Source organism: Emydura macquarii, unplaced genomic scaffold, assembly GCF_026122565.2.
Source record: "Emydura macquarii macquarii isolate MOO-44397 ecotype Brisbane River unplaced genomic scaffold, CSIRO-AGI_Emac_v2 contig_71, whole genome shotgun sequence".
NCBI lineage: Eukaryota > Metazoa > Chordata > Testudines > Chelidae > Emydura > Emydura macquarii.
The window spans coordinates 6,676,481-6,696,219 of NW_027130208.1; the positions used below are offsets into that span (position 1 = coordinate 6,676,481).

General features: G+C 45.3%; 1 protein-coding gene across 1 annotated transcript in view; it reads left to right on the forward strand.

Annotated features, from left to right (window-relative positions):
- Nucleotides 1–4,017: 4,017 nt before the first annotated feature.
- Nucleotides 4,018–19,739, forward strand: part of LOC137147790 (monocarboxylate transporter 2-like) — a 45,136-nt gene continuing 29,414 nt past the window's right edge. Inside the window, exon 1 of the mRNA XM_067540157.1 lies at nt 4,018–4,140. Within this exon, the coding sequence (XP_067396258.1) occupies nt 4,101–4,140 (40 nt within the window). The 5' untranslated portion in view covers nt 4,018–4,100. The remainder of the gene's footprint in view (nt 4,141–19,739) is intronic.

Here is a 19,739-nt window from a genome sequence, read left to right on the forward strand (position 1 = left end):
ATTGCCATATTTGGGGCTGGGAAGGAATTTTCCCACAGAACAGACTAGCAGAGGCCTAAGGGTTTCTTCGCCTTCCTCGGTCGCATGGGTCATGGGTCACTTGCTGGTGGATTCTCTGTACTGTGAAGTCTTTAAACCATGATTTAAGGACTTCAATAACTCACTCATAGGTCAGGGGTCTATTACAGGAGTGGGTGGGTGAGGTTCTGTGGCCTGCATTGTGCAGGAGGTCAGACTAGATGATCATATTAGAAACATAGAATCATAGAAGATTATGGTTGGAAGGGACCTCCGGAGGTCATCTAGTCCAACCCCCTGCTCAAAGCAGGATCAACCCCAACTAAATCATCCCAGCCAGGGCTTTGTCAAACCGCACCTTAAAACCCTCTAAAGATGGAGATTCCACCACCTCCCTAGGTAACCCCTTCCAGTGCTTCACCACCCTGTTAGTGAAAAAGCTTTCCTAATATCCATCCTAGACCTCCCTTCTGACCTTAAAGTTTATGAGTCTATGAGAATCAGCCCCAGGACAGATCCCTTCGGGACCCCTCTCCATATGCCCTTCCAGCTTGTCTGTGAATCATTGATACAGACCATCAGACATTGTAATCAGGCCTCTTAGAGGCTAAAAAACAAGCCCTCTAACTGCAGCTGTGTTGGGATCTGGGCTGCAGTCAGGGTGAAATTCACCCCTGTGCAGAGGGCCAGCACATGTTCTGTGCATCACAGAAGAGCCACTTGAAGCTTCTTTTAGGGGTTAAATGTATCCGAAGTGGTGCATAAGCCTTATGCTGCCCCTCTGAATTTCACCCTTAGTAACTGGCCATTTGGATCTTGGTCATGTGGAATGTTATGTTGTCTAAAGGCTTGTCTACACTATGGACACTACAGTGGCACTGCTACGGTGCTGCAGCTGTGCCGTTGTAGCACCGTAGTCTAGACACTCGCTACAACCAAGGAAAGGTTTTCCCCAAAGCTGTAGTTAATCCACCCCCTTGAGAGGCAGGTTAATGGAAGCACTGTCTATGCTGGGGGTTAGGCCTGCAGAACTGCATCTCGCAGGGGTGTGAATTGTGACCCAACGCAGCTGGGTCGATCTAAGTTGTAAGGGTAGAGCAGGCCTAAAACAGAGACCGCAAAACAACTTTGGAAAATAAAGCCACCAGTTTACGCCTTAGTTTACCTGTCTGTTTTGATGCTGATAAACAAGTGCTTTAGGAAGTGCTTTGTTTGTAAGTTCCAAAATAGATGGCTAATTTTGGGTTACTCGGGGACATCAGAAGAGCCTCGGAAAAATGATCATGGGGAAACTGCTGTAGATTTTCTGGCTGTGGCTAATACTGGGATTTTAGCCAGTATATTTAAACATGCTAAAGACGATCACTGGTGTGCAGAATTTTGAAGTATTTCTGCGGGTCTGCCTCATGGGATCGTGAGTGGGTGTCACCGAGTGTAGAAATAGCCTTGTTTTCAATTGTGCATTCAACTGAATGCGGACTCTGTAAATCCTCAAAATGTAAATAGAAGAGAAGGGCCAGATCCTCGTCTGGTGCAAGCCGGGAAGCTCCACTGACTTAAATGATTAGCGCCCGCTGAGCATTTGGCTTGAATACGTGTGCTTCTGTCGTGGTGAGGAAGGCTGGGCTAGTCCCATGTAGCGACTGCTTCATAAATAGGTCCTTGTTTCCGTGTTCAGGAAGGGTGAGGGGGAGCTCTCCCTTAACCCTCTCCTGCCCTACCACTGAGCTATCCCACAATGCTGTGCGAGGAGGCAACTCACAGTCTTGCCTCTCACCTACTGCAGCCCATGCTCAGAGCAGCAGCCCCGCCGAGGGCGTGGGGAGTGGACAGAGAGACCAGTTGTGCGGAGGGGGAGGCCCATGAGACTGCTTCTCCTCCCCTGGAGCGCCACAGCCCGAAGTACGGCACTGCGGTGCAGCCAAAGCCCACTGTTACGGAGCCCTGGCAGGAGGGCCTGGGCAGGAGGCTTTTCCCGTGGAGAGCGAGAAGCGCAATGGGAGGTGGCAGGCCCCGTGGTCTGGCTGCAGGACACAAGGCTGTGAGGAGGCCTGTGGAGTTCACTGTTTTCACCGTTTCACCGCAGTGGCTGGGGCAGCTCCTCTGGGGCGTGGCAATGGAAGCTGCTTATGACTCTGACTGCCGTGACCTCCCCAGCTGGACTAGGGAAGGGGACCAGAGGGGAAGGGGACATAACGGAGGAGTCGCCAAATTGTCGTCCAGTAACAGCTGTTCGGTGTCTCACAGGAGTACCTAGAAGCCTAAATCAAACCAGGTCCCCATCGTGCTAGGTGTTGCACAGACCTGTAGTAAAAGACAGTCCCTGCCCCGAAGAGCTTACAGTCTAGAAGAGGACGCTGGAGAATGGGACAGTGAGGGTAACCATGGAGTGCCAGTACGTTTGATCACGTTTATTATCCAGTAACAAATTTAATAAAATAGGTGACACCCCTGTTTTCAGATCAGGTCATTCTGATTGCTCTCTTGCCTTCCCCCTCCCCCCCGACCCACTTCAGCTGGTACCTCATGAACCTCTAGAGTTACAAATGATGCTTGGAAGCTGGGATCTCTGGCTAATACCTGTGATATAGCACCTTTTGATCAGTAGATCTCAAAGCGCTTCATAAAGGAGGTCAGTCTCGATAGCCCCATATTACAGAAATGTAAACAGAGCCACAGAGAGGTGAAGTAACTTGCCCAAGGTCACCCAGTAGGCCAGTGGCAGAGCTGAGTTGCACCTAGTCCAGCTGGTATAAAGGCTTGGCCTCTCCAGTAGAGTGGCTCTGTCAGTTTGTAGCTGCTAAATCAGGTAGAAATGTTACTCAAGAAAAAAAAAAGCCTAACATGGGACTCGGATGTGATTGTCATGGCTAGAAGCGAGTACAATGCAGCCGTGGAAAGCTGGGAAACCCCGGCCCTTGGGAATGTAAAGAACGTATTTCAGTCCCTGGCAAGACATGAGACCCCCTAAACCTATCATGGGCCCTCAGACTAGCAGTATGCTGGCTTAGTATAGCAAGTCCAGGCCCTTAGACCTGTGTAACGTTCAATCCCTTGCCTTGAGTTGTGGGTGGCAGAAGCCTTTGCTGGCAGCGGCCTGATTAGCTCAGCTGGCCCAGCACTTTCCTGGCGGGAGGAGGGCTCTTTCTAGTCTTCACCAGCAGCTTCACTCTGAGAAATTCTTGTTGGCCGGGCCGGCCTGGGGTGATGGCACCCTGGGGTGATGTTCTCGAGGAACATGCTCTGTGGGCTAAATCCATCACCCAGCACCAGCTCTGAGCGCCAGGCAGGGCAGACGCATGTCGTGACGGGCTACTTATGTGTTGGCGGAACAACTCCCCCCAGGCTGCTTCCTCCCGGTGGGCTAGGGGGACGAGAACAGGTGCGGCTCTGTGTATTCTCCCAGCCCCATTCCTCTCCCAGCCCACCCAGGACCACTGCAAGCTGCCAGCCCGAGGCCCCACGGAGACGGTCGCCCAAGGTGTGCATCTCAGGGCTGTCCCGGTGCTCACCGAATTCAGTGAGAGTCTTCCCATTGGCTTCAGTGGGCCACTCAAGCTGGCCTCCTCCTTGAACCCAGGCCTCAGGGCTGCCGAGTGGGAGCCTTATCCTCTGTGCCACCGAACCAACAAGGGAGCTGCTGCTAATACCCCACCACCAGAAGCTACACAGGTTGGGTCGGATGACTAACAGCACGCTACTGATTGGGTACCACTGGGTACAAAGCGTCCTGTTCCTGTCCCATCCCTTGTCTGAACAACTAGTTGCTAGGCCTGTGGCAGCCTCTGAGACCAAGTTCCCGCTTCCTCGCCCAGTTCCTACTCCTTGTTCTTGCTACCTCACCCTGTTCTTTCTTCTTCCCACCATGCCTCGTCCCTGTTCCTCTCACCGTTCCCTGACCCGAGCTGCTGACTCCAGCTTTGGCCCTTAGTGTGACTTCTGACGTGACTCCAGCTTTCACCCTGGGTGTGATCACGATCCTGATGCTACTCCTGGCTCACACTGCTAGGTCAGACAGCCCTGACATCGCCACACATCAACTGAAAGTGCAACTCTTCTGCTGCCATCGGGACCTCCACACCATGGAGATGGAGGCTAGATTAGGTCACTGGGGAATATCAGGTAGGTGGTTAGCCTGTGGGACACCTTGCCACAAGATATCAGTGAGGGCAAGAGCAAAACAGGATTAAAAAGGACATGTACATTTATTTGGGTAATGAAAATATCCATTTAGAATCATAAGTATTAAAACAGAAACGAGTTCTGGACAGGATGTTAACCCTCACGCGTCAGGGGTCAATCTAACCTCTAACTATTGAGGATCAGAAGGAAACTTTCCCTAGGGGTAGGTTATTCCATAACTACCTAATTCAGGATTTCTTCCTCTGGCATGTGGTATTGGTTGCAGAAAAGATGCTGGATTAGCTACAGTACTGTTCTGATCCAGTCTGGCAAGTCCCATGTTCCTACATTGCAATTCATTTTCTTCTGGTTCTTACGTTGTTCAAAACAATAGGGCTAAAATACAGTGTATGCTCTTTAAATAGGACATTGCAGTGGAAGGTGTTTTATCCTAATTAGCTAACTGCCCCATTGAAAGGATGTTAAACGTTACCACATATGATGCTACCACATTGTAACACAGAGTCAGTGCATGCATAGAGATCCATCTTTGGATCAGCTGTATGATCAGAACCTCACCTTTGCCATGCAATCCTTCAGAATTATGTACGTTTACTTGTCCTCTGCTCCCCTTCTCTGTTCCTGCATTGGCTTTATGTTTGCTTGAGCTTTCCTCTAGTTGGTGCAAGTTAGATGCCAAGTTGCTTAGTGACTGCAGACAAGGTAGCAGTGGGAGTTTACAGAACATTAAGCACTTGAAACACACTTGCCCAGGAGTGTATTTAACACATCTAATTTGATCGACTGGGTATTTAACACTAGAGCGGGCTGACATAAACAGCTTGAGTGATTTGGAAGATCTCATTAAAGGAACAGGGCCCTAGTTTGTATGAGTTTTCAGAGTTTTGTTCTGCTAAAGCAGATATTGCAATTGTCTGCAAACCAGTATAATAAGCCTGTTTTACTATGCAGGGTAGTTAGTAGTTTGATAGGTTTTTGTAACTTTGTTTTAAAAATGTGAAATAATAAAGTAAGCATGTAAGCTTTTATATAGATGCCCTTTACTAGAGCTTTACATTTTAAATTAAAATTTAATTTTCACAAGAATTTAGCCTGTTGTTTGTTGATCTTGCTGAAATTTTGATGTAAATGTCATCAGCGTTTCTAATTTCAACATGTTTCAACCAGCAAAACAATACAAAAATCTTGGAACATTGGCTGTAGTTACTGATGCAAGAAATGGAACCCAGATCTAGATTCTCAAGTTGGTGTGGCCAGCTTGTGTGGCCAACCCAGAGCTCCAGATCCCAACTGCCCTGAACTCTGGAGAAGCTTGGGTCTGGATTTAGATCTGTACTCTGTGGTTTAGGGTCTTCTCTAAATAATACCAAATGACAGCATGAGTGCTTATTATTTTTCTGATCAATAAGGGTATCTTGCCCTCACTGGAGAACTTTAAATAATGCTATTTCCAAACCAGGAGAAAACCAGGCCATCACAGGTGACTAGATATTGCACTGATGGGCAGGGAATACGAACTCGAATGGAATCATAGATACTCAGGCCAGAAGGGACCATTGTGATCATCTACTCTTACCTCCTGTATAACTTGGCTCATAAAACTTCCTAAAATAATTCCTAGAGCAGATCTTTTAGAAAAAGATCCCATCTTGGTTTAACAATTGTCTGATGTAGAACCAACCAGGAACCTTGATAATTGTTCCATCGTTTAATTACTTTCATGTTAAAAATGTATGCCTTCTTTCCAGTCTAAATTTGTCTATTTTTAACTTCCAGCTAATGGATCACGTTATACTTTATATAATCAAATCTACCTAGCTGTAATTTGTGTAATAGAACCTAGTGCTAGAATAATATACATGGTAGGAAGATGCAACCAGTCTCCAAAAATTTCATGGAGCCTAAATGAAGATTACTGAAACTTTAATATCTTTTTATGACCTGCTCCTTTAACCTCAATGAGTCAGTGTAGTTGACTCAGACCAAGAAAGAGAAGAGAGAGGCAATAACACTCCTTTGACAAAATGCCAAGGTTCAAGGGCAGTCCTTGTCAAGGCCTTTCCAGGATAGTGACCCTGGCTCTTTTGACCCAAAGATGGGCATCACTTAGTTGGCTGACAGGGCGCATCTGACCTTCATTTCCTGCTCCCCCTCCCTCCCGGTATCTTAAAAGAAGGAAGCAACCCCCCTCCCCCCAAATCATAATTTCAGATTTTCTGTATATTTGGGCACCTACCTTGAGAGCCTGGTTTTCAGAGGGTGGGTGCTCAACATTTTCTGAAAATCAAAGTGTCTCAAAGTGCCCCTTTGAAGTGTCTCAAATTGGGACCCCAAAATCCCTGGTCGCTTTAGAAAGCCACGGTCATGTATTCATCCTGCTTGAAGCATTGGGTGAATGTGGGTGTCTAGATGTGGCACTGTAAAACAAAACAGTCTAAAATAGACCAAGAGTAAAGGTTCACTTGATACCAGTATAAATATGTTGTAACTGTCTGGTGCCAAACTGAATTAAACTATATTGTCCAGCTGGTGTTAGCATTAAAAAGGCTGCCCCTCTGGAACTCATTCAAAAGAGTGTGTGTCCATACTCTGGCTTTGAGAGAAGTAACCAGTTTCACACACCAGCAGTCAGCCTTTTAGCAATGAAATCAAGGCACAGTACTGACCCAGCCTCCACCTGCAGCTGTGTGGCACTGTTCCAACTCCCACCCCAGCGCGGTCCCAAAAGTTGGCTATGTTGAACAACAGCAAAAAGGCCAGATGCAGTTATTAGGGGATCCAGCCATGTAGATCAAAAGCTTTGTTCAAAGTGAACAGTCTGTGCTATTTGTTCATCTCAGTTCATTGAAAGGTTGTTCAGCCATCGTCCTTTTGCTGGCACCTGCTCATGGGCAACGTTCTTTCATGTGATTCTCTTAGTCCTGCTTCGCCGATAGTGAACAGAAGGATGTCCTTGATTATTGAGTAACTTCCTGCTTGCATGCTGAGGAAGAGGAAAGGGGTAGATGACTCGAGAAAGACATCTTTAAATGGGATTTCTAAATCGGACCCAGCCAAATAACTGGGCAGATTTCCATAGCAGATTGAAAGGCATTGGGGTGGTATTCTGGAAACCAGTCTAGCTCCGTGAAAGTCAGTTCACACTGTTTGGGGAGCTAAACCTGTGTGTTTCAACAAAATATGGAGAGGCTGATGTTCTGATTAGTAATAGCTTTTATTTTCAGACATTGTCAGCCTGCTGTCCCTCATTTCCTCGGCGTGATCCTCATTACAAGGCTGTGCTTTTGGCCTTCACTGCTTATTTTATACCATGTTCTGTCTGCATTTCATGAATGAGTCAGAGAGAGCCGGTTTTCTGGTACTTCTTTCATATTCCAGGCCAGATCATCAGCTGGTGTCAATGGGTGTAGATCTATTGATTTCAGTGTGGAGCTATGCTGATTCATACTAGCTGAGGGGTGGCTGGCCCATGATATCAAAGCAGCAGGGGTTTGGGGGAAGTGAGATTGAAGACAAGACTGAAGAAATGGAATAATTTGCTGTCCTCTCTAGTTTCGTTTAATCGTTATAAACAATTTATAGTTTTCTTCACGTGTGTTCAGGGAGGCAAACAACTTACCTTGTTTTAAGCTAGAACTCGGTTAGTTTATGAAGGGGATTCAGCTAAGGGGTTGCCTACAACAGTGAGGCCTGGACTCAAAGGCCTGGTCTACACTGGTGACTTAGGTCGACGTAAAGTCACTTACGTCGACCTCTGGACACCTGCGTCTCCACTGGCACTACTGTTAAGTTGAATTAAGTCGCGGCAAAAGTCGACTTAATAAGTCCACCTCTGCAAGTGGTGTAGCGCCTAATTTGAATTTGTTAGTTTGATTTAGTGTCTGTGTAGACAAAATTTCACTTAAATCGACTTTATTGGCCTCCGGGAGGTATCCCACAATGCCCTGTTGTGATCGCTCTGGACAGTCGCGCTGTGCTGCTCTGTGGTCATGCTACCAGGAAATGTCCCCTCCCCTCAAACCCCGGGAAGATTTGAATTTTCATTTCCTGGGCTGCCAGCGTGGAGAGAGCTTTGTCATTGTACTTGGCATGGCTACTGCAAAGCCCAAACACGCTCCAGCATGGAGTCGACCAGAGGTCTTAGATCTCATCGGGCTGTGGGGTGAGGAGTCCGTTCTGGCTCAGCTTAGAGCCAGCAAAAGGAATCTGGACATTCATGGGAAGATATCCCAGGGCATGCTGGAGAAGGGACACAAGAGGGACGCGCAGCAGTGCCACGTGAAGATCAAGGAGCTGCGTCAGTCATGTCAGAAAGCCAGGGAAGCTCACAGCCATTCGGGCTCCTCGCCCAAAACATGCCACTTCTACGATGAGGTGCATGCAATTCTCGGTGGCGATCCCATCACGGTGCCACCCCACAGCATCGATACCTCCGCTAGGTCACAGTCCATGGACAGGGATGAGGAATCCGTGGACGAGGAGGAGGAGGAGGCTGAGGAGAGCAGGGTGCAGAAGAGCAGGGTGTATGTTCTCCCTGAAAGTCAGGACATATTCCAGACCCCCGAGCAGTCCAGCAGCACACAGGACAGCACAAATAATCCCAGGGAAGGCACATCTGGTGAGTTTTTTTTCTTCTTAGCAGCTCTGACCTTTTACATTGGGCGGGGCAGGAAGGGGATTGCAGGCGTTTTGGTGACTGTAGTGGGGGGTTCCCCAGGGAACAGTTTATTTCTGTGATGAGATATGCTCCGATAATCATCAGTTGATCTCTCACAGAAACTTTCATGTAGGTAATCTGTTATCCTTTGCAAACGTTTTCTGGGGAGGGCTGCCTTGTTCCTCCCTCCACGGTAGGATACTTTGCTGCAATCATGGCGGAACACAGCTGGTACCCCGCTGTGTGCAGCAAATCTTCCCTTTCCTCCTGCGTGCCCCTCAGGAGACTATCATCGCTCATGGTCACCTAGGGATGATGGCGCATGTTTAAAATACCAGAGCTATACAGCAGATGCCCCGTGCCTTTGTATTCCCCATTGCAGTGTCCTACCAAGTCACTTTGATTACTTTTACTTGGTTTAGGCAGAGACTATAAACCCTTTGCTCCCCCCCCCGTGTGCGCAGATCCTCTCTGTAAGGGTGCAGCGAGCAGACCCCTCTTGGATGTCAGGAATGGAACGAGGGTCTGTGTTTGCCCTGTGCACTGCATGGGGAGTATTGTCTACACATTGTTGTAATTGTGTCATTTTCTTCACTCTGCTAACGATGGCTGCCTTGTTATTTTTCTTTCATTCTGTAGAAACCTCGACCTTGGCTCCACCCTCCAGAAATGCTGTGGAAAGACTATCACAGATTAGAAAGAGGAAAAAAAAAGAGAGAGATGACATGTTTGGCGAGCTCATGAACGCCTCAGCGGCCGCAGAGACAGAGCAAAGAGCGTGGCGGCTGACCTTGTCCCAGAATATGGACATGGACAGTGAGAGTCTCAGAGAAATGCAGGAGCATGATCACAGCACCACGCAGGAGATGCTGCGAATCACGCAGGACCAGGCAGACATGCTCCGGCGGCTTGTGGAGCTTCAGGAGGAGCAGAGGCAGAACAGAGTCCCGCTGCAGCCCCTCCCTAATGCTCCTCAACGGAGGGCTTTGCTGCCCTCCGCCCCCCCGCCCCAAGAAGTCTCGGAGGAGACTGGCCAGGCTGCAGTACGTGCTCGCCTCCACGAGCTCGGGCAAGCAGAAAGCAGCGGCCGACACGCTGACAGCTGGCCAGCAAGCTACCACCCTACTCCTTGAGACAGAGAATGGACACTCCCCCCTACCCCCATGACTTGAATGTTCATAAATAAAAGTTTGCATCATTTCAACGCGTTTCTTTATTAAATTATATCTTGTTCTGGAGGGATTTGGACAGTACTGATATTGATTTGGGGGGAGGGGGTGTTCACCAAAGGCAAACAACATACAGGAACAGAAATCAGTCCATCCATTCACTGTTACATTTGAGAGAAGCCATTACTCTGCAATGCAGCGCTCAGTCAGGGTAGCCATTCTCAGCCAAAAAGAGATGCTATGTCTGGGTCCCACTGGCCAAATGGTCTATTCAAAATACCTGCCCAGGCAGTTGGTGCAGTTTCCCACTAAATATGCTCATCACATCCATAGACAAAGTGTGCAGAAGGAGCAAAATGTTCAGCCCTCAGCTGAAATGTGAAGGCTTGTACTAGCCCACTGGCAGTTGGCGTTTAAATAGTCTGACACTTGAGAGCACTGGACTGGGATTCAGGAGATCTAGGTTCAAGTCTTGGCTCTGTCACTGGCCAACTGAGTGACCTTGGGCAAGTCACTTCGCCTCAGTTTCCTCATCTCTAAAATGGAGATAGCACTTCACAAAGTAGGTCAGTGTCGCTGTGAGCTCTATAGCTGAAAAGCAATGAAAAGCATTATTATTATATGTATGCAAAGTATTACTGTTTGCATCTAGCATGCTCCTTGGGGCTCACTGTTAGAATGCATTAGGATTTGTGCAGGTGTTTGCACCTGCAAAGCACAGCTATGTGTGTGCACGTGTGACTTTGCACTCTCACAAGTGGAGACGAGGCACAGATTGAAATGAAAATTTACTTCCCTGGTCTAACTCCACTAATCTGGAATCAGAGGGCTGGATCTTCAAGTGCTGCAAATTGGCATGGGTTCCACTGAGGTCAATGGACTTGTGCTGGTTTACATTTGCTGAAGAGCTGGAGCTTTATATTGCCGTGTCTTATACTCTAGTTCAGTGGTTTTCAATCTGTGGTCCGCGGACACCTGGAGGGCCACAGATTATATCTAGGGGATCTGCAGGCTATGTGTAAGATTTCCAAAGGAGTCCGCTCCTCCATTCGAAAGTCTTTTAGGAGTCCGCAAATGAAAAAATATTGAAAACAGTTGCTCTAGTTTCTTAACCCTGTAGATCACAGGAGATAATGCCAGTTTAGTATGAGTAGTAAAACAAAACGTGCAGTAAAACGGGTTGCCTGGAATTTATGATAAGATCATTTTGTTTCTCTCAAATGTCGTGATTACTCTGTTTCCAGTTGCACAGAGTAAATGAAGAGGTTTGTGAGTAAAGATCAGTAAGTGACATGGCTTTCAATGAGAGTTTTCTCTGTTCAAGTCCTTCAGAATTAGGTCCAAAAAACCTGAGGAGAAATAATAGAGAACAGTTAATTATTATAAAATAAGTTTCCATTGTGGGATATATGTACTGTGGTTATAGTCATACAGGGCTTATTCTTTAGCCCACTTATATGGGCATATTAGAGCCAACCACAACAAAAACTGTGTGGACTAGATTGTCGTCTCCCGTCTGGCTCCCTTCTACCACCCAGATGGGGCAAAGGAATCAGAATCTGTCTGTGCCAGCAGAGACTCACCCCTTATGGGGGGTAGCTCTCAGCTGGCATAAAGGATGGAGGTGCGGACTCCCCACTTAAATGCACCTCCTCTCTTTATGCCATCCACCCCGTGCTGAGGTCATGTTGAGGTGGTTATGGTGTAGGGTGCAGCTCCACTAATTCTGAGCTGGTGCATGGTCTTGTAAGGGCCAATGTCCACTGCTGCTCCACCCAAACTCAGCAGTGGCCAAATACAGCCCTGCTGGGTACGTGCCACCGATCATCCCCATCTCCTCTGACCCTGGCAGGACTTCTGTGTGCACAGTCCTGTTCCTAGGGCTTTGCACATAACAGCACAAGACTTGGCTCCTTGGTACCAGCCTTCTGTGTAGGCTTGGATTTCATGTCATGAGAAGGGCCTGAATGGTAGATGTTGGCGTGTGTGGCCCCTATGGATTGTGAGTTAGGTCCCAAAGACTGATTTGGGTTCATGATACAAAGCATCATTGTGCCTTTCAGCTCTGAAAAAAATGTCCCAAATTAGACCTCAAATAAATCCCAGGGAATTATCATCCCGCCCCCCACCCCCAAAGTAGCTGAGCTTCCAAGAAAAACACTAAGTATGGAACCGAAGAAATGTTAAATCTTCAGTAATGCACCAGAGGGGTTATTTTATTTGTCATAGAAACAAGCCACAAATTTTAAAACAAAACAAAAAACTTCCACACCCTGGCCTGTTCTAGCAATTTAATATCCAGTGCAATATCTGCATTTTGAGAAGGTGTGGCCAAAAAAGATCCTTTCATCACCATCATCAAGGACTAATGCCAGTCACAACAAAACCCACAGACAAAATCATGAAGCACAGTCAGTCACTTCTTTCTATTAGCTTGAGTGGCCCTGGCTACATCATGAGAAATATGCACCTAATTTTGCTCATTATGAAAAATATTCCTCCTTTTTGCAACCGCTCTGTGTAGACAAGGCCTCATTTGGGACATTCTGGAATTCACCTCTTTCTTGAAAAATATGTTTTTCTTGAAGTATGTAGGCTCTGATCCAGCAATGCTTTTAAGCGGGTGCTTAACTTCAAGCACAAATAATTCCACTGATTTCAGTGGGACTATTCGCATGCTTAATGTTAAGCATGTGCTTAAAAGTTTTGCAGGGTAAACGCCTTACACTGTTAGGAATGTGCATCGTATAGGAAAGGTGAAGGGGAGTCATGTTGCAACAATGCAGAGAAAAGGAATGATGTTCTCTTAAGTTGTAATTGTAACAAATAAATGGGTTGCGTCTCTGGGTGAAGATGACAGCATCTTGAATTGACAGTTTTTGTTAGTAAGAATTTGTTAGTAATTGTTAGTTTTGTGAGTAATGAAAATCATGCTAACTGTGCAGTGAATATGACAATTTATAAGTTTACACCCAGATTTGCAAATTGTTTAAGAAAAGGTGCATTGCACACTTGTATCAACAGCAGTTGGGCACAGCAAATGTGCACACACGATTTGGAAATGGTAGGTGCCAGCCTTTATTCAAAACCTGGGTGCAACCTCCTCTGTCACCGATACTTTGAGCTGAGCCACTTGTTTTGCAAAAAATAGTAAAGACTTTTAAAGCAGCAGTAACTTGGCTCTTAGATCAGACGGGAATGCTGATTCCCTTGGAGAACGCAAACACCGAATCAAATAAAATGTGGTGGAAAAATATGAGCAAAGTGATAAGCTCTGGCTCTTAATGACTGGAACCAATGTCTCCATGGACACCATGACAGGCAGGCTGTTCCTGTGGTTAAGGCACAGGACAGCCACTCAAGAGGCTGTTTAATCTCTGTGTGCCATAACGCTCCCATCTGTAAAACAGGAATACTAATAATTCCTTGGTCTGTCTTGTCTGGATTGTAAACCATGTGCATCTGTAGCATATAGGAATTGAGTAGTATCCCTTTAAATTGTTTGGGATTCCTCTCTGTCTTCTATTGCAGAAGCTCCCAGAACCTAACAGAGCAGCAGGGTGTGTGCATATGGTTGTGTATGTGTGTACTTGTAGGGTTGTAAGTACAATGATTTGGACCCTAGCTGTGTCCATGTGGTTTCCTCATATTCTTAATGTTGCGTAGCGAGCAAAGACACAACAGGGTTTTACTGTGTGTTTGCATAGCACCTTGCACAATGAGGTTTTGGTTTCTGTTAGAGCCTTTAGCTGCTACTATACTACAATTAATAATAATAAATAAAGCAAGGGACAGTCAAGGCCATGTCCACATACTAGTGCTTATGCTACAGTTTTGAGAATCACTGCCTGAATGTTTAGAAATACAGAACTATACAAACCAGCTTCTGAAAACGCCAAAGAAATCGTGATTTGTGTTTGAATAAAACTGTGATCCCTGAGCCAGGCAGTGTTTATTTCTGTCATTATTTATTATTTATCAATTTGAAATTGGATGAAAAAGCCAGAAGATCTAATTCTGGAGATCTCCTCAATTGTTTTTTTTTTCCTCTCTCAAAGCTTGTAAATTCTTAATACATCATCTGGTAAAACAGCATGACTGGGATTATATTGGACTTGGGAAGTTGAAAGATCAACAATTGACCTTGCACATTTTAATCCAGAATTTTATAGCTCCACTATGCTGCTAGTACTATAAATTACAGTGATGGGTATAGAAGGGACATGCAACTACATAAGGCATTATAGATAATGGGCCTGATTCTGCAGACTCAGGCAAAACTCTAAATGAAATAAGGGCTGTGAGAGCAGGCCCAATAGTAATTTTAGGCCTGATTCAAGAGTCATTGAAATCATTCCATCAACTTCAACGGGCCTTAGAGCAGGTCCTTTAACCTTTCAAATTACTGTACAAACATTAGTCTGCAGGTAACCCCTATCTCAAAATAGTAGTAAAATAGTGTTTTCCCCATTACAGGAGGAAAACCAGAAAGGGTAAGCTACTTGCTCAGGGACACTCAGCATATCAGGTTAAAACTCAGAAGGTCCAAAGCTGTATGCATTAGATCAGTGTTTCTCAACGACCAGTCTGTGGACCAGCGGCGGTCCCTGAGATTTCCCTGACAGTTTAGGAAGGCGGCAAGTCGGTCCTGGTATCAAAAAGGTTGAGAAACACTGTTTTAGATCATGCTGCCTGTTAACATTTTACAATGACCCTTTTGCATATGGGTATTTTCATCTATCTTTTCAACTCCCCACTTAAATGCAGTTGTGTTCAAAGAAGAGAAGCCTATGGTGCAGGGTCCAGTTCAAGACATGTTTCCTCCAAAGTGAAATTATATAACCAAGCATTCTGCTCGTGCAGTGGGTCGGTTAGCAGCATGTTTAGTCTAGCGTCATTGACGATTGACAGCTGCAGCATTAAGTGCAGCAACTCTTGCATTGCCTTCCCCAGAAACAATCCACCGGCCTGGTCCTGCAACCCCTTATGCATGTAATTCTACTTATGTGAAGTCAATGGGACCTGTCCTCTTAGTAAAGCTACACATGTGCTTAAGTGGTTTCAGGATTGGGGCCTGAGGTTCTATATAACTTAGACTAAATAGAGACAAAGGCCCAGAGCCTCAAAGGTATTTTGTGCCTAACTCCTATTGATTTCAGTAGGAGTTAGGCACCTAACTCCCTTTGGGGATCTGGGCCAAAACCACCGTTTCAGGGTTTATCTATGATTCTAATCCCTCAGCTATTGGTACTCCCTGTTACATGCTTTTAATGCCTATTTCTTGTCTGGCCTATCTCCAATCTTTCCCATAATACTGTCACTGATAGACGTGATTTAGTGTTGTTGTTTGTGGAATCTAAAATCTGTCTGTATGCCCACATACATTATTATTAGGCTTGGAAGGATTAGTTTTTTTTATCGGTAAATGTCGATTTCACCAAACACATGCAAATCGATGACAAAATATTTCCATCGCTGCTGATAGAAATTTTCAGATAGGCAAAGGAAGAAAAATGCTGTTTGAGAACGTATTAGTGTTTGATTTAAGGATATTTATTATAAATTTTGACATGTGATGTTGACAATTTGAGTTTTAATGATTATGAGGCTAAAACATTTTGAAACTGAGTGTCTGCTGTCATTGAATAATTACTGTTTCACCCTGCCCATAATTCCCTACAACTGTGAAAACGTCAGTGGATAAAATATTTTAAAAATGCTTAAAATCCATAATTTTGCACAACTTTGAAAACTGAAATAGATCAAAATCGGAAAAAAATGCCAAACAATAAACGTCGATATTCTCTGTTATAAAACAATAAAAATCGAATTCTGCCACGTCTGATTATGATTAAGCCAGGCCCGGTTCTCTACTGGAGCAAAAAGAAATGCATGGCCCCTGCCCTGAGCAGTTTATAATCAGGGGGATTGATTCTCCACTGTCCTGCACTTGGCTTCTGTTCCTGGCCCTGCCACTGATCTCCAGTGCCACTTTGTGCCTCTGTTTCCCCTTGGGCCCTTTGTCTGTACGTTTGCAGGGACTGTCCCACCACAAGTGTGTATAGCTTAGCACAGTGAGTCAGGGAGTCTCTTGGCACTACCGTAATGCTACTAATAATTTGCACTCACCTTGGGCAGTTGCAAATGGTGACAAAAGAGGGAAGCGATGAAGAATCAAGCCCTGGGTTTAGACATTTAGTATCGAACTGAGGGTAACAATAGAGTGGAGTGGGGAGTGGATGGGAGAAGAAAGGACCGTATTTACAGTAATACAACCACCCGTCCACTCACTGTAGAGGTGTGTACATGGCGCTGGTTCAGTGACAAAGATTTTTCTGTATTTTATATGTAAAAATAACTAATTATCGCCTCGCTTCTTGTGGCCATCTCGGAAGAAATGATTCCTAGGGAGGGACTGGAATGATGAGAGGGTAATTACATGTAAGCCTTAAATGCCAGTTGTTGAAAAAAACGTTGCTCTACTTAGATGGTAAACGCTCTGGGTCAGGGATGATCTTTTTGTTCACTGTTTGTACAGCACCTTGAACAACCCGCGTCCTGGTCCATGACTGGGACTCCTAAGTTCCACAGTAATAGAAATAACAATAAATAGTAATTGTTCCGTATTATTCTCATGACTTTTAATTCTATTGCCTTTTTGCACCAAGCAGTTTTTTTTGGACCTGGATTTTGCTTAGCATTTGTGGGTCATGTTTTAATTCGCAGGGTCTAAGGTCCCAAGCCTGCCAGCACTTAAACACAGACTTCACTTTACACACATGGAGTTCACTGGGACTACTCCCCTAAATAAAGTGAAGCATGTGTGTAAGTGTTGTAAGGATGAGGAACCCAGGGACAGATGTTTAAAGGTATTTAGGCATCTAACTAACTCCCATTGACTTCATTGGGAGTTAGGTACCTAGATACTTTAAAAATCTACCATTAAGTCCTTAACTTGTTGTAAGAACAAAAAACCCTGGCTGTTAAACACGTATCTTCGTTATAATCTGAATCCTTCCTGTGCATCAGATGTCGGATAGGGCATGAACAAGGCTCTGCCATCCCTGTCTATGGAGCTGTTTGCTGGAATGGCTCCTCGTTGTGTTTATATAATTTAACTTCTTTCTCTGCCTGTAGCACACAGTAGTTCAGTCTCCTGAGGGCTGTAATACTTTGATCTAATTGTTGGGTGTGGGGCGGGGCTGGCTGGGTTGCGTTTAGCAGTCTATGATATACAGGAGGTCACACTAGATGATCTGGTATCCTTAAACTCTCTAGATACGTCTACACAACAAAAAAAGACCTGCGGCAGCGAGTCTCAGAGCCCAGGTCAACTGTCTTGGGCTCACGGGGGTTGTGCTGCAGGGAGAAAAATAGCAATGCAGATGTTCAGTCTGAGGATGGAACTTGGGCTCTGAAACTCGGGGAGGGTGAGGGTCTCAGAGCCCAGGCCCCAGCCTGAGCGGGAACATCCACATTGCCATTTTTAGATTCCCCATGGAAGCCCAAGTCAGTTGACCCAGGATCTGAGGCTCACTTTGCTGTGTAGATGTACCCTATGACTCTGTGACAGGGCTAGGTTGTGGGAAGCATGGAGGACCAGTCGGCTGCTTTTCCTTTGCTCCTTGCCTTTTACCCTGTCTGCCTTGGATGGCCCTACCAGGAATTAAAACTCCCACCACCAACATAGCTCTCTGTGTCATTGGAAACCAGAAGCCTTCCCACCCAGTTGAGATGCAGTCCCCAGGAAAGGATCTTCATTATAATGTGGGGTTATGTGGAGAAAGCCATGTACATAATGCTTCTGGACCTGTCATTGATGGTGCCCAGTAAATTCATATACTTCTCCTGAACATCACAGACCACTCAAGCCCTGCGAGGTCACCGCATGTGTGCTGTATCTTTTTTTTTTTTTTTTTTTAAATAGCCCCATTCTAGCTAACAGCAATAATAGCACCATGGGTTCAGGTGAATTATTTCAGTGTTCTTGGTATTCCGTCGTCAGAAAGCTTTATCATTTTGTCCTTCAGTGCAGCGAGCAAGGTCACCGGACAGAGTAACAGAGTTGTGGCAGACTTAACAAAAACAGAGAATAGTTTGTGCTAGTGAGGAAAAAAATCAAAGGGTTTTGTGTTAACCTTTTGGAATCCCAGACGGTAAATTACCATCCGTTCAAAAAAAGTACGTTGTAAAGCCAACATATTAAAGCTTATTGTATGAAATCTGCAGAGTATGAATTTCATCCTGGTGATGCAACTGCAGCCACATACGTTGCCCTTAGACAGACGGTACCAAACGTGGACAAAAAGGATCTGCTGGGGCTTTCACAAAGCTTTACTAACACCATTAGTGGTGACGAGCCAGATTACAACTATTCTAGCCCCAGGTGTCTCCAGCCAGGCTTATTCATGCCAAATTATATCTGCTGTGGAAGGAGACAAAGAGCCCTTATAAACATACATGAAGAAAACTAGCTTCCTTGTAGATCAAGCGGGATGTAAACCAAAGCCGCCTGAGGTCAGGAAATAGGTGTCACAGTGGTTTAGCAAACCAGCCGTCTGCAGCTGGACTTTGGATGGAGACAGATTATTAGAGGGGTATAGTTCTGTCAAAATTTCAACAAAGATCAGTGGGGAAAAATTCACAAAAATGCAAGGCCAAGGTTTTCTAAAACTGGGAGTCTGAAGCTGGGCTGTTACGTCAATGTGTGAGCAGCCTAACTAACCCGATTTTTCAGAATTGCTCACTGACGTCAATGAAAACTGTGGCATGTTCACACTCCTGAAAGTATTGAGGTACACTTATTTTGGGGCCTAAATATGAATGTAGAAGCCTCACTTTAGACTTTTAAAAAAAAAATCTTTTAAACCTGCCATTTGAACCCATGCACGTAGGACATGTCTCCTGGAAATTAAAATGTAAATCCAGTCAATAAGAACTAGGATCCTTTGTCTCCTCAGAGCTGTCTTCTCTTTTTTACATTGAGTGGCAGACTGACTTCTTTCTGTTCAGAGGTGAGAGACTCCAGCCCTCTATATCTCAGAAGTATGGCACACAAAATTAGCATCACAACGCTTGATAATGTTAATGTCATGAAAATGTACCAGCTCCATAACATTTGCTTCAGCTTTTTAAAAGAAATGATTTTATTGTCCCAGTCCAGGTTTATCACACACACACCTTTCTTACCCAGCATGAATGGTGGCTGACACTAGCGTCTTATTAATTGTCAGAGCTGCCACCACGTGTGTCACTCTGATGCGCATTTATTTAACAATAAATATTCATACATGCTAATTAGTCCAGTGTTGACAAGGAACAGATTTTAAGGAAGCCGTTTGCACAGTGGTGAATAACACCCGAGGAGTATTTGTTAGTGCAACTAAGATTTGAGACGTCTTCCTTCTCAGTTGTGGCCTGGTTTTGGAAGAGGGCTTCCAGGTCATTGAGTTCTTTTATGTTGATTTTTACAGACTCCTTTTCAAGGGTCACTTTCTTTTCTGAAAGCTCAAGGCTCAAGGTGAAAAGTAATTGGACAGCATAATAAATGAGAAGGTGCCTGGGTTTATTTCCGTAGGCAAGTTACTGTATTTTGCTGCCACCCAAATCTGATTCTCTGACATGGCCTTTCATGTACAAGCAAGCAATGAATGGAAATCTGCCACGGGTCTGAAAAAATAGATCTTTTAAACAGGCATTAAACTGGTGTGATTTATAAGGGCTAAGTACAGTGCTTTACATTCTGTCAGTCT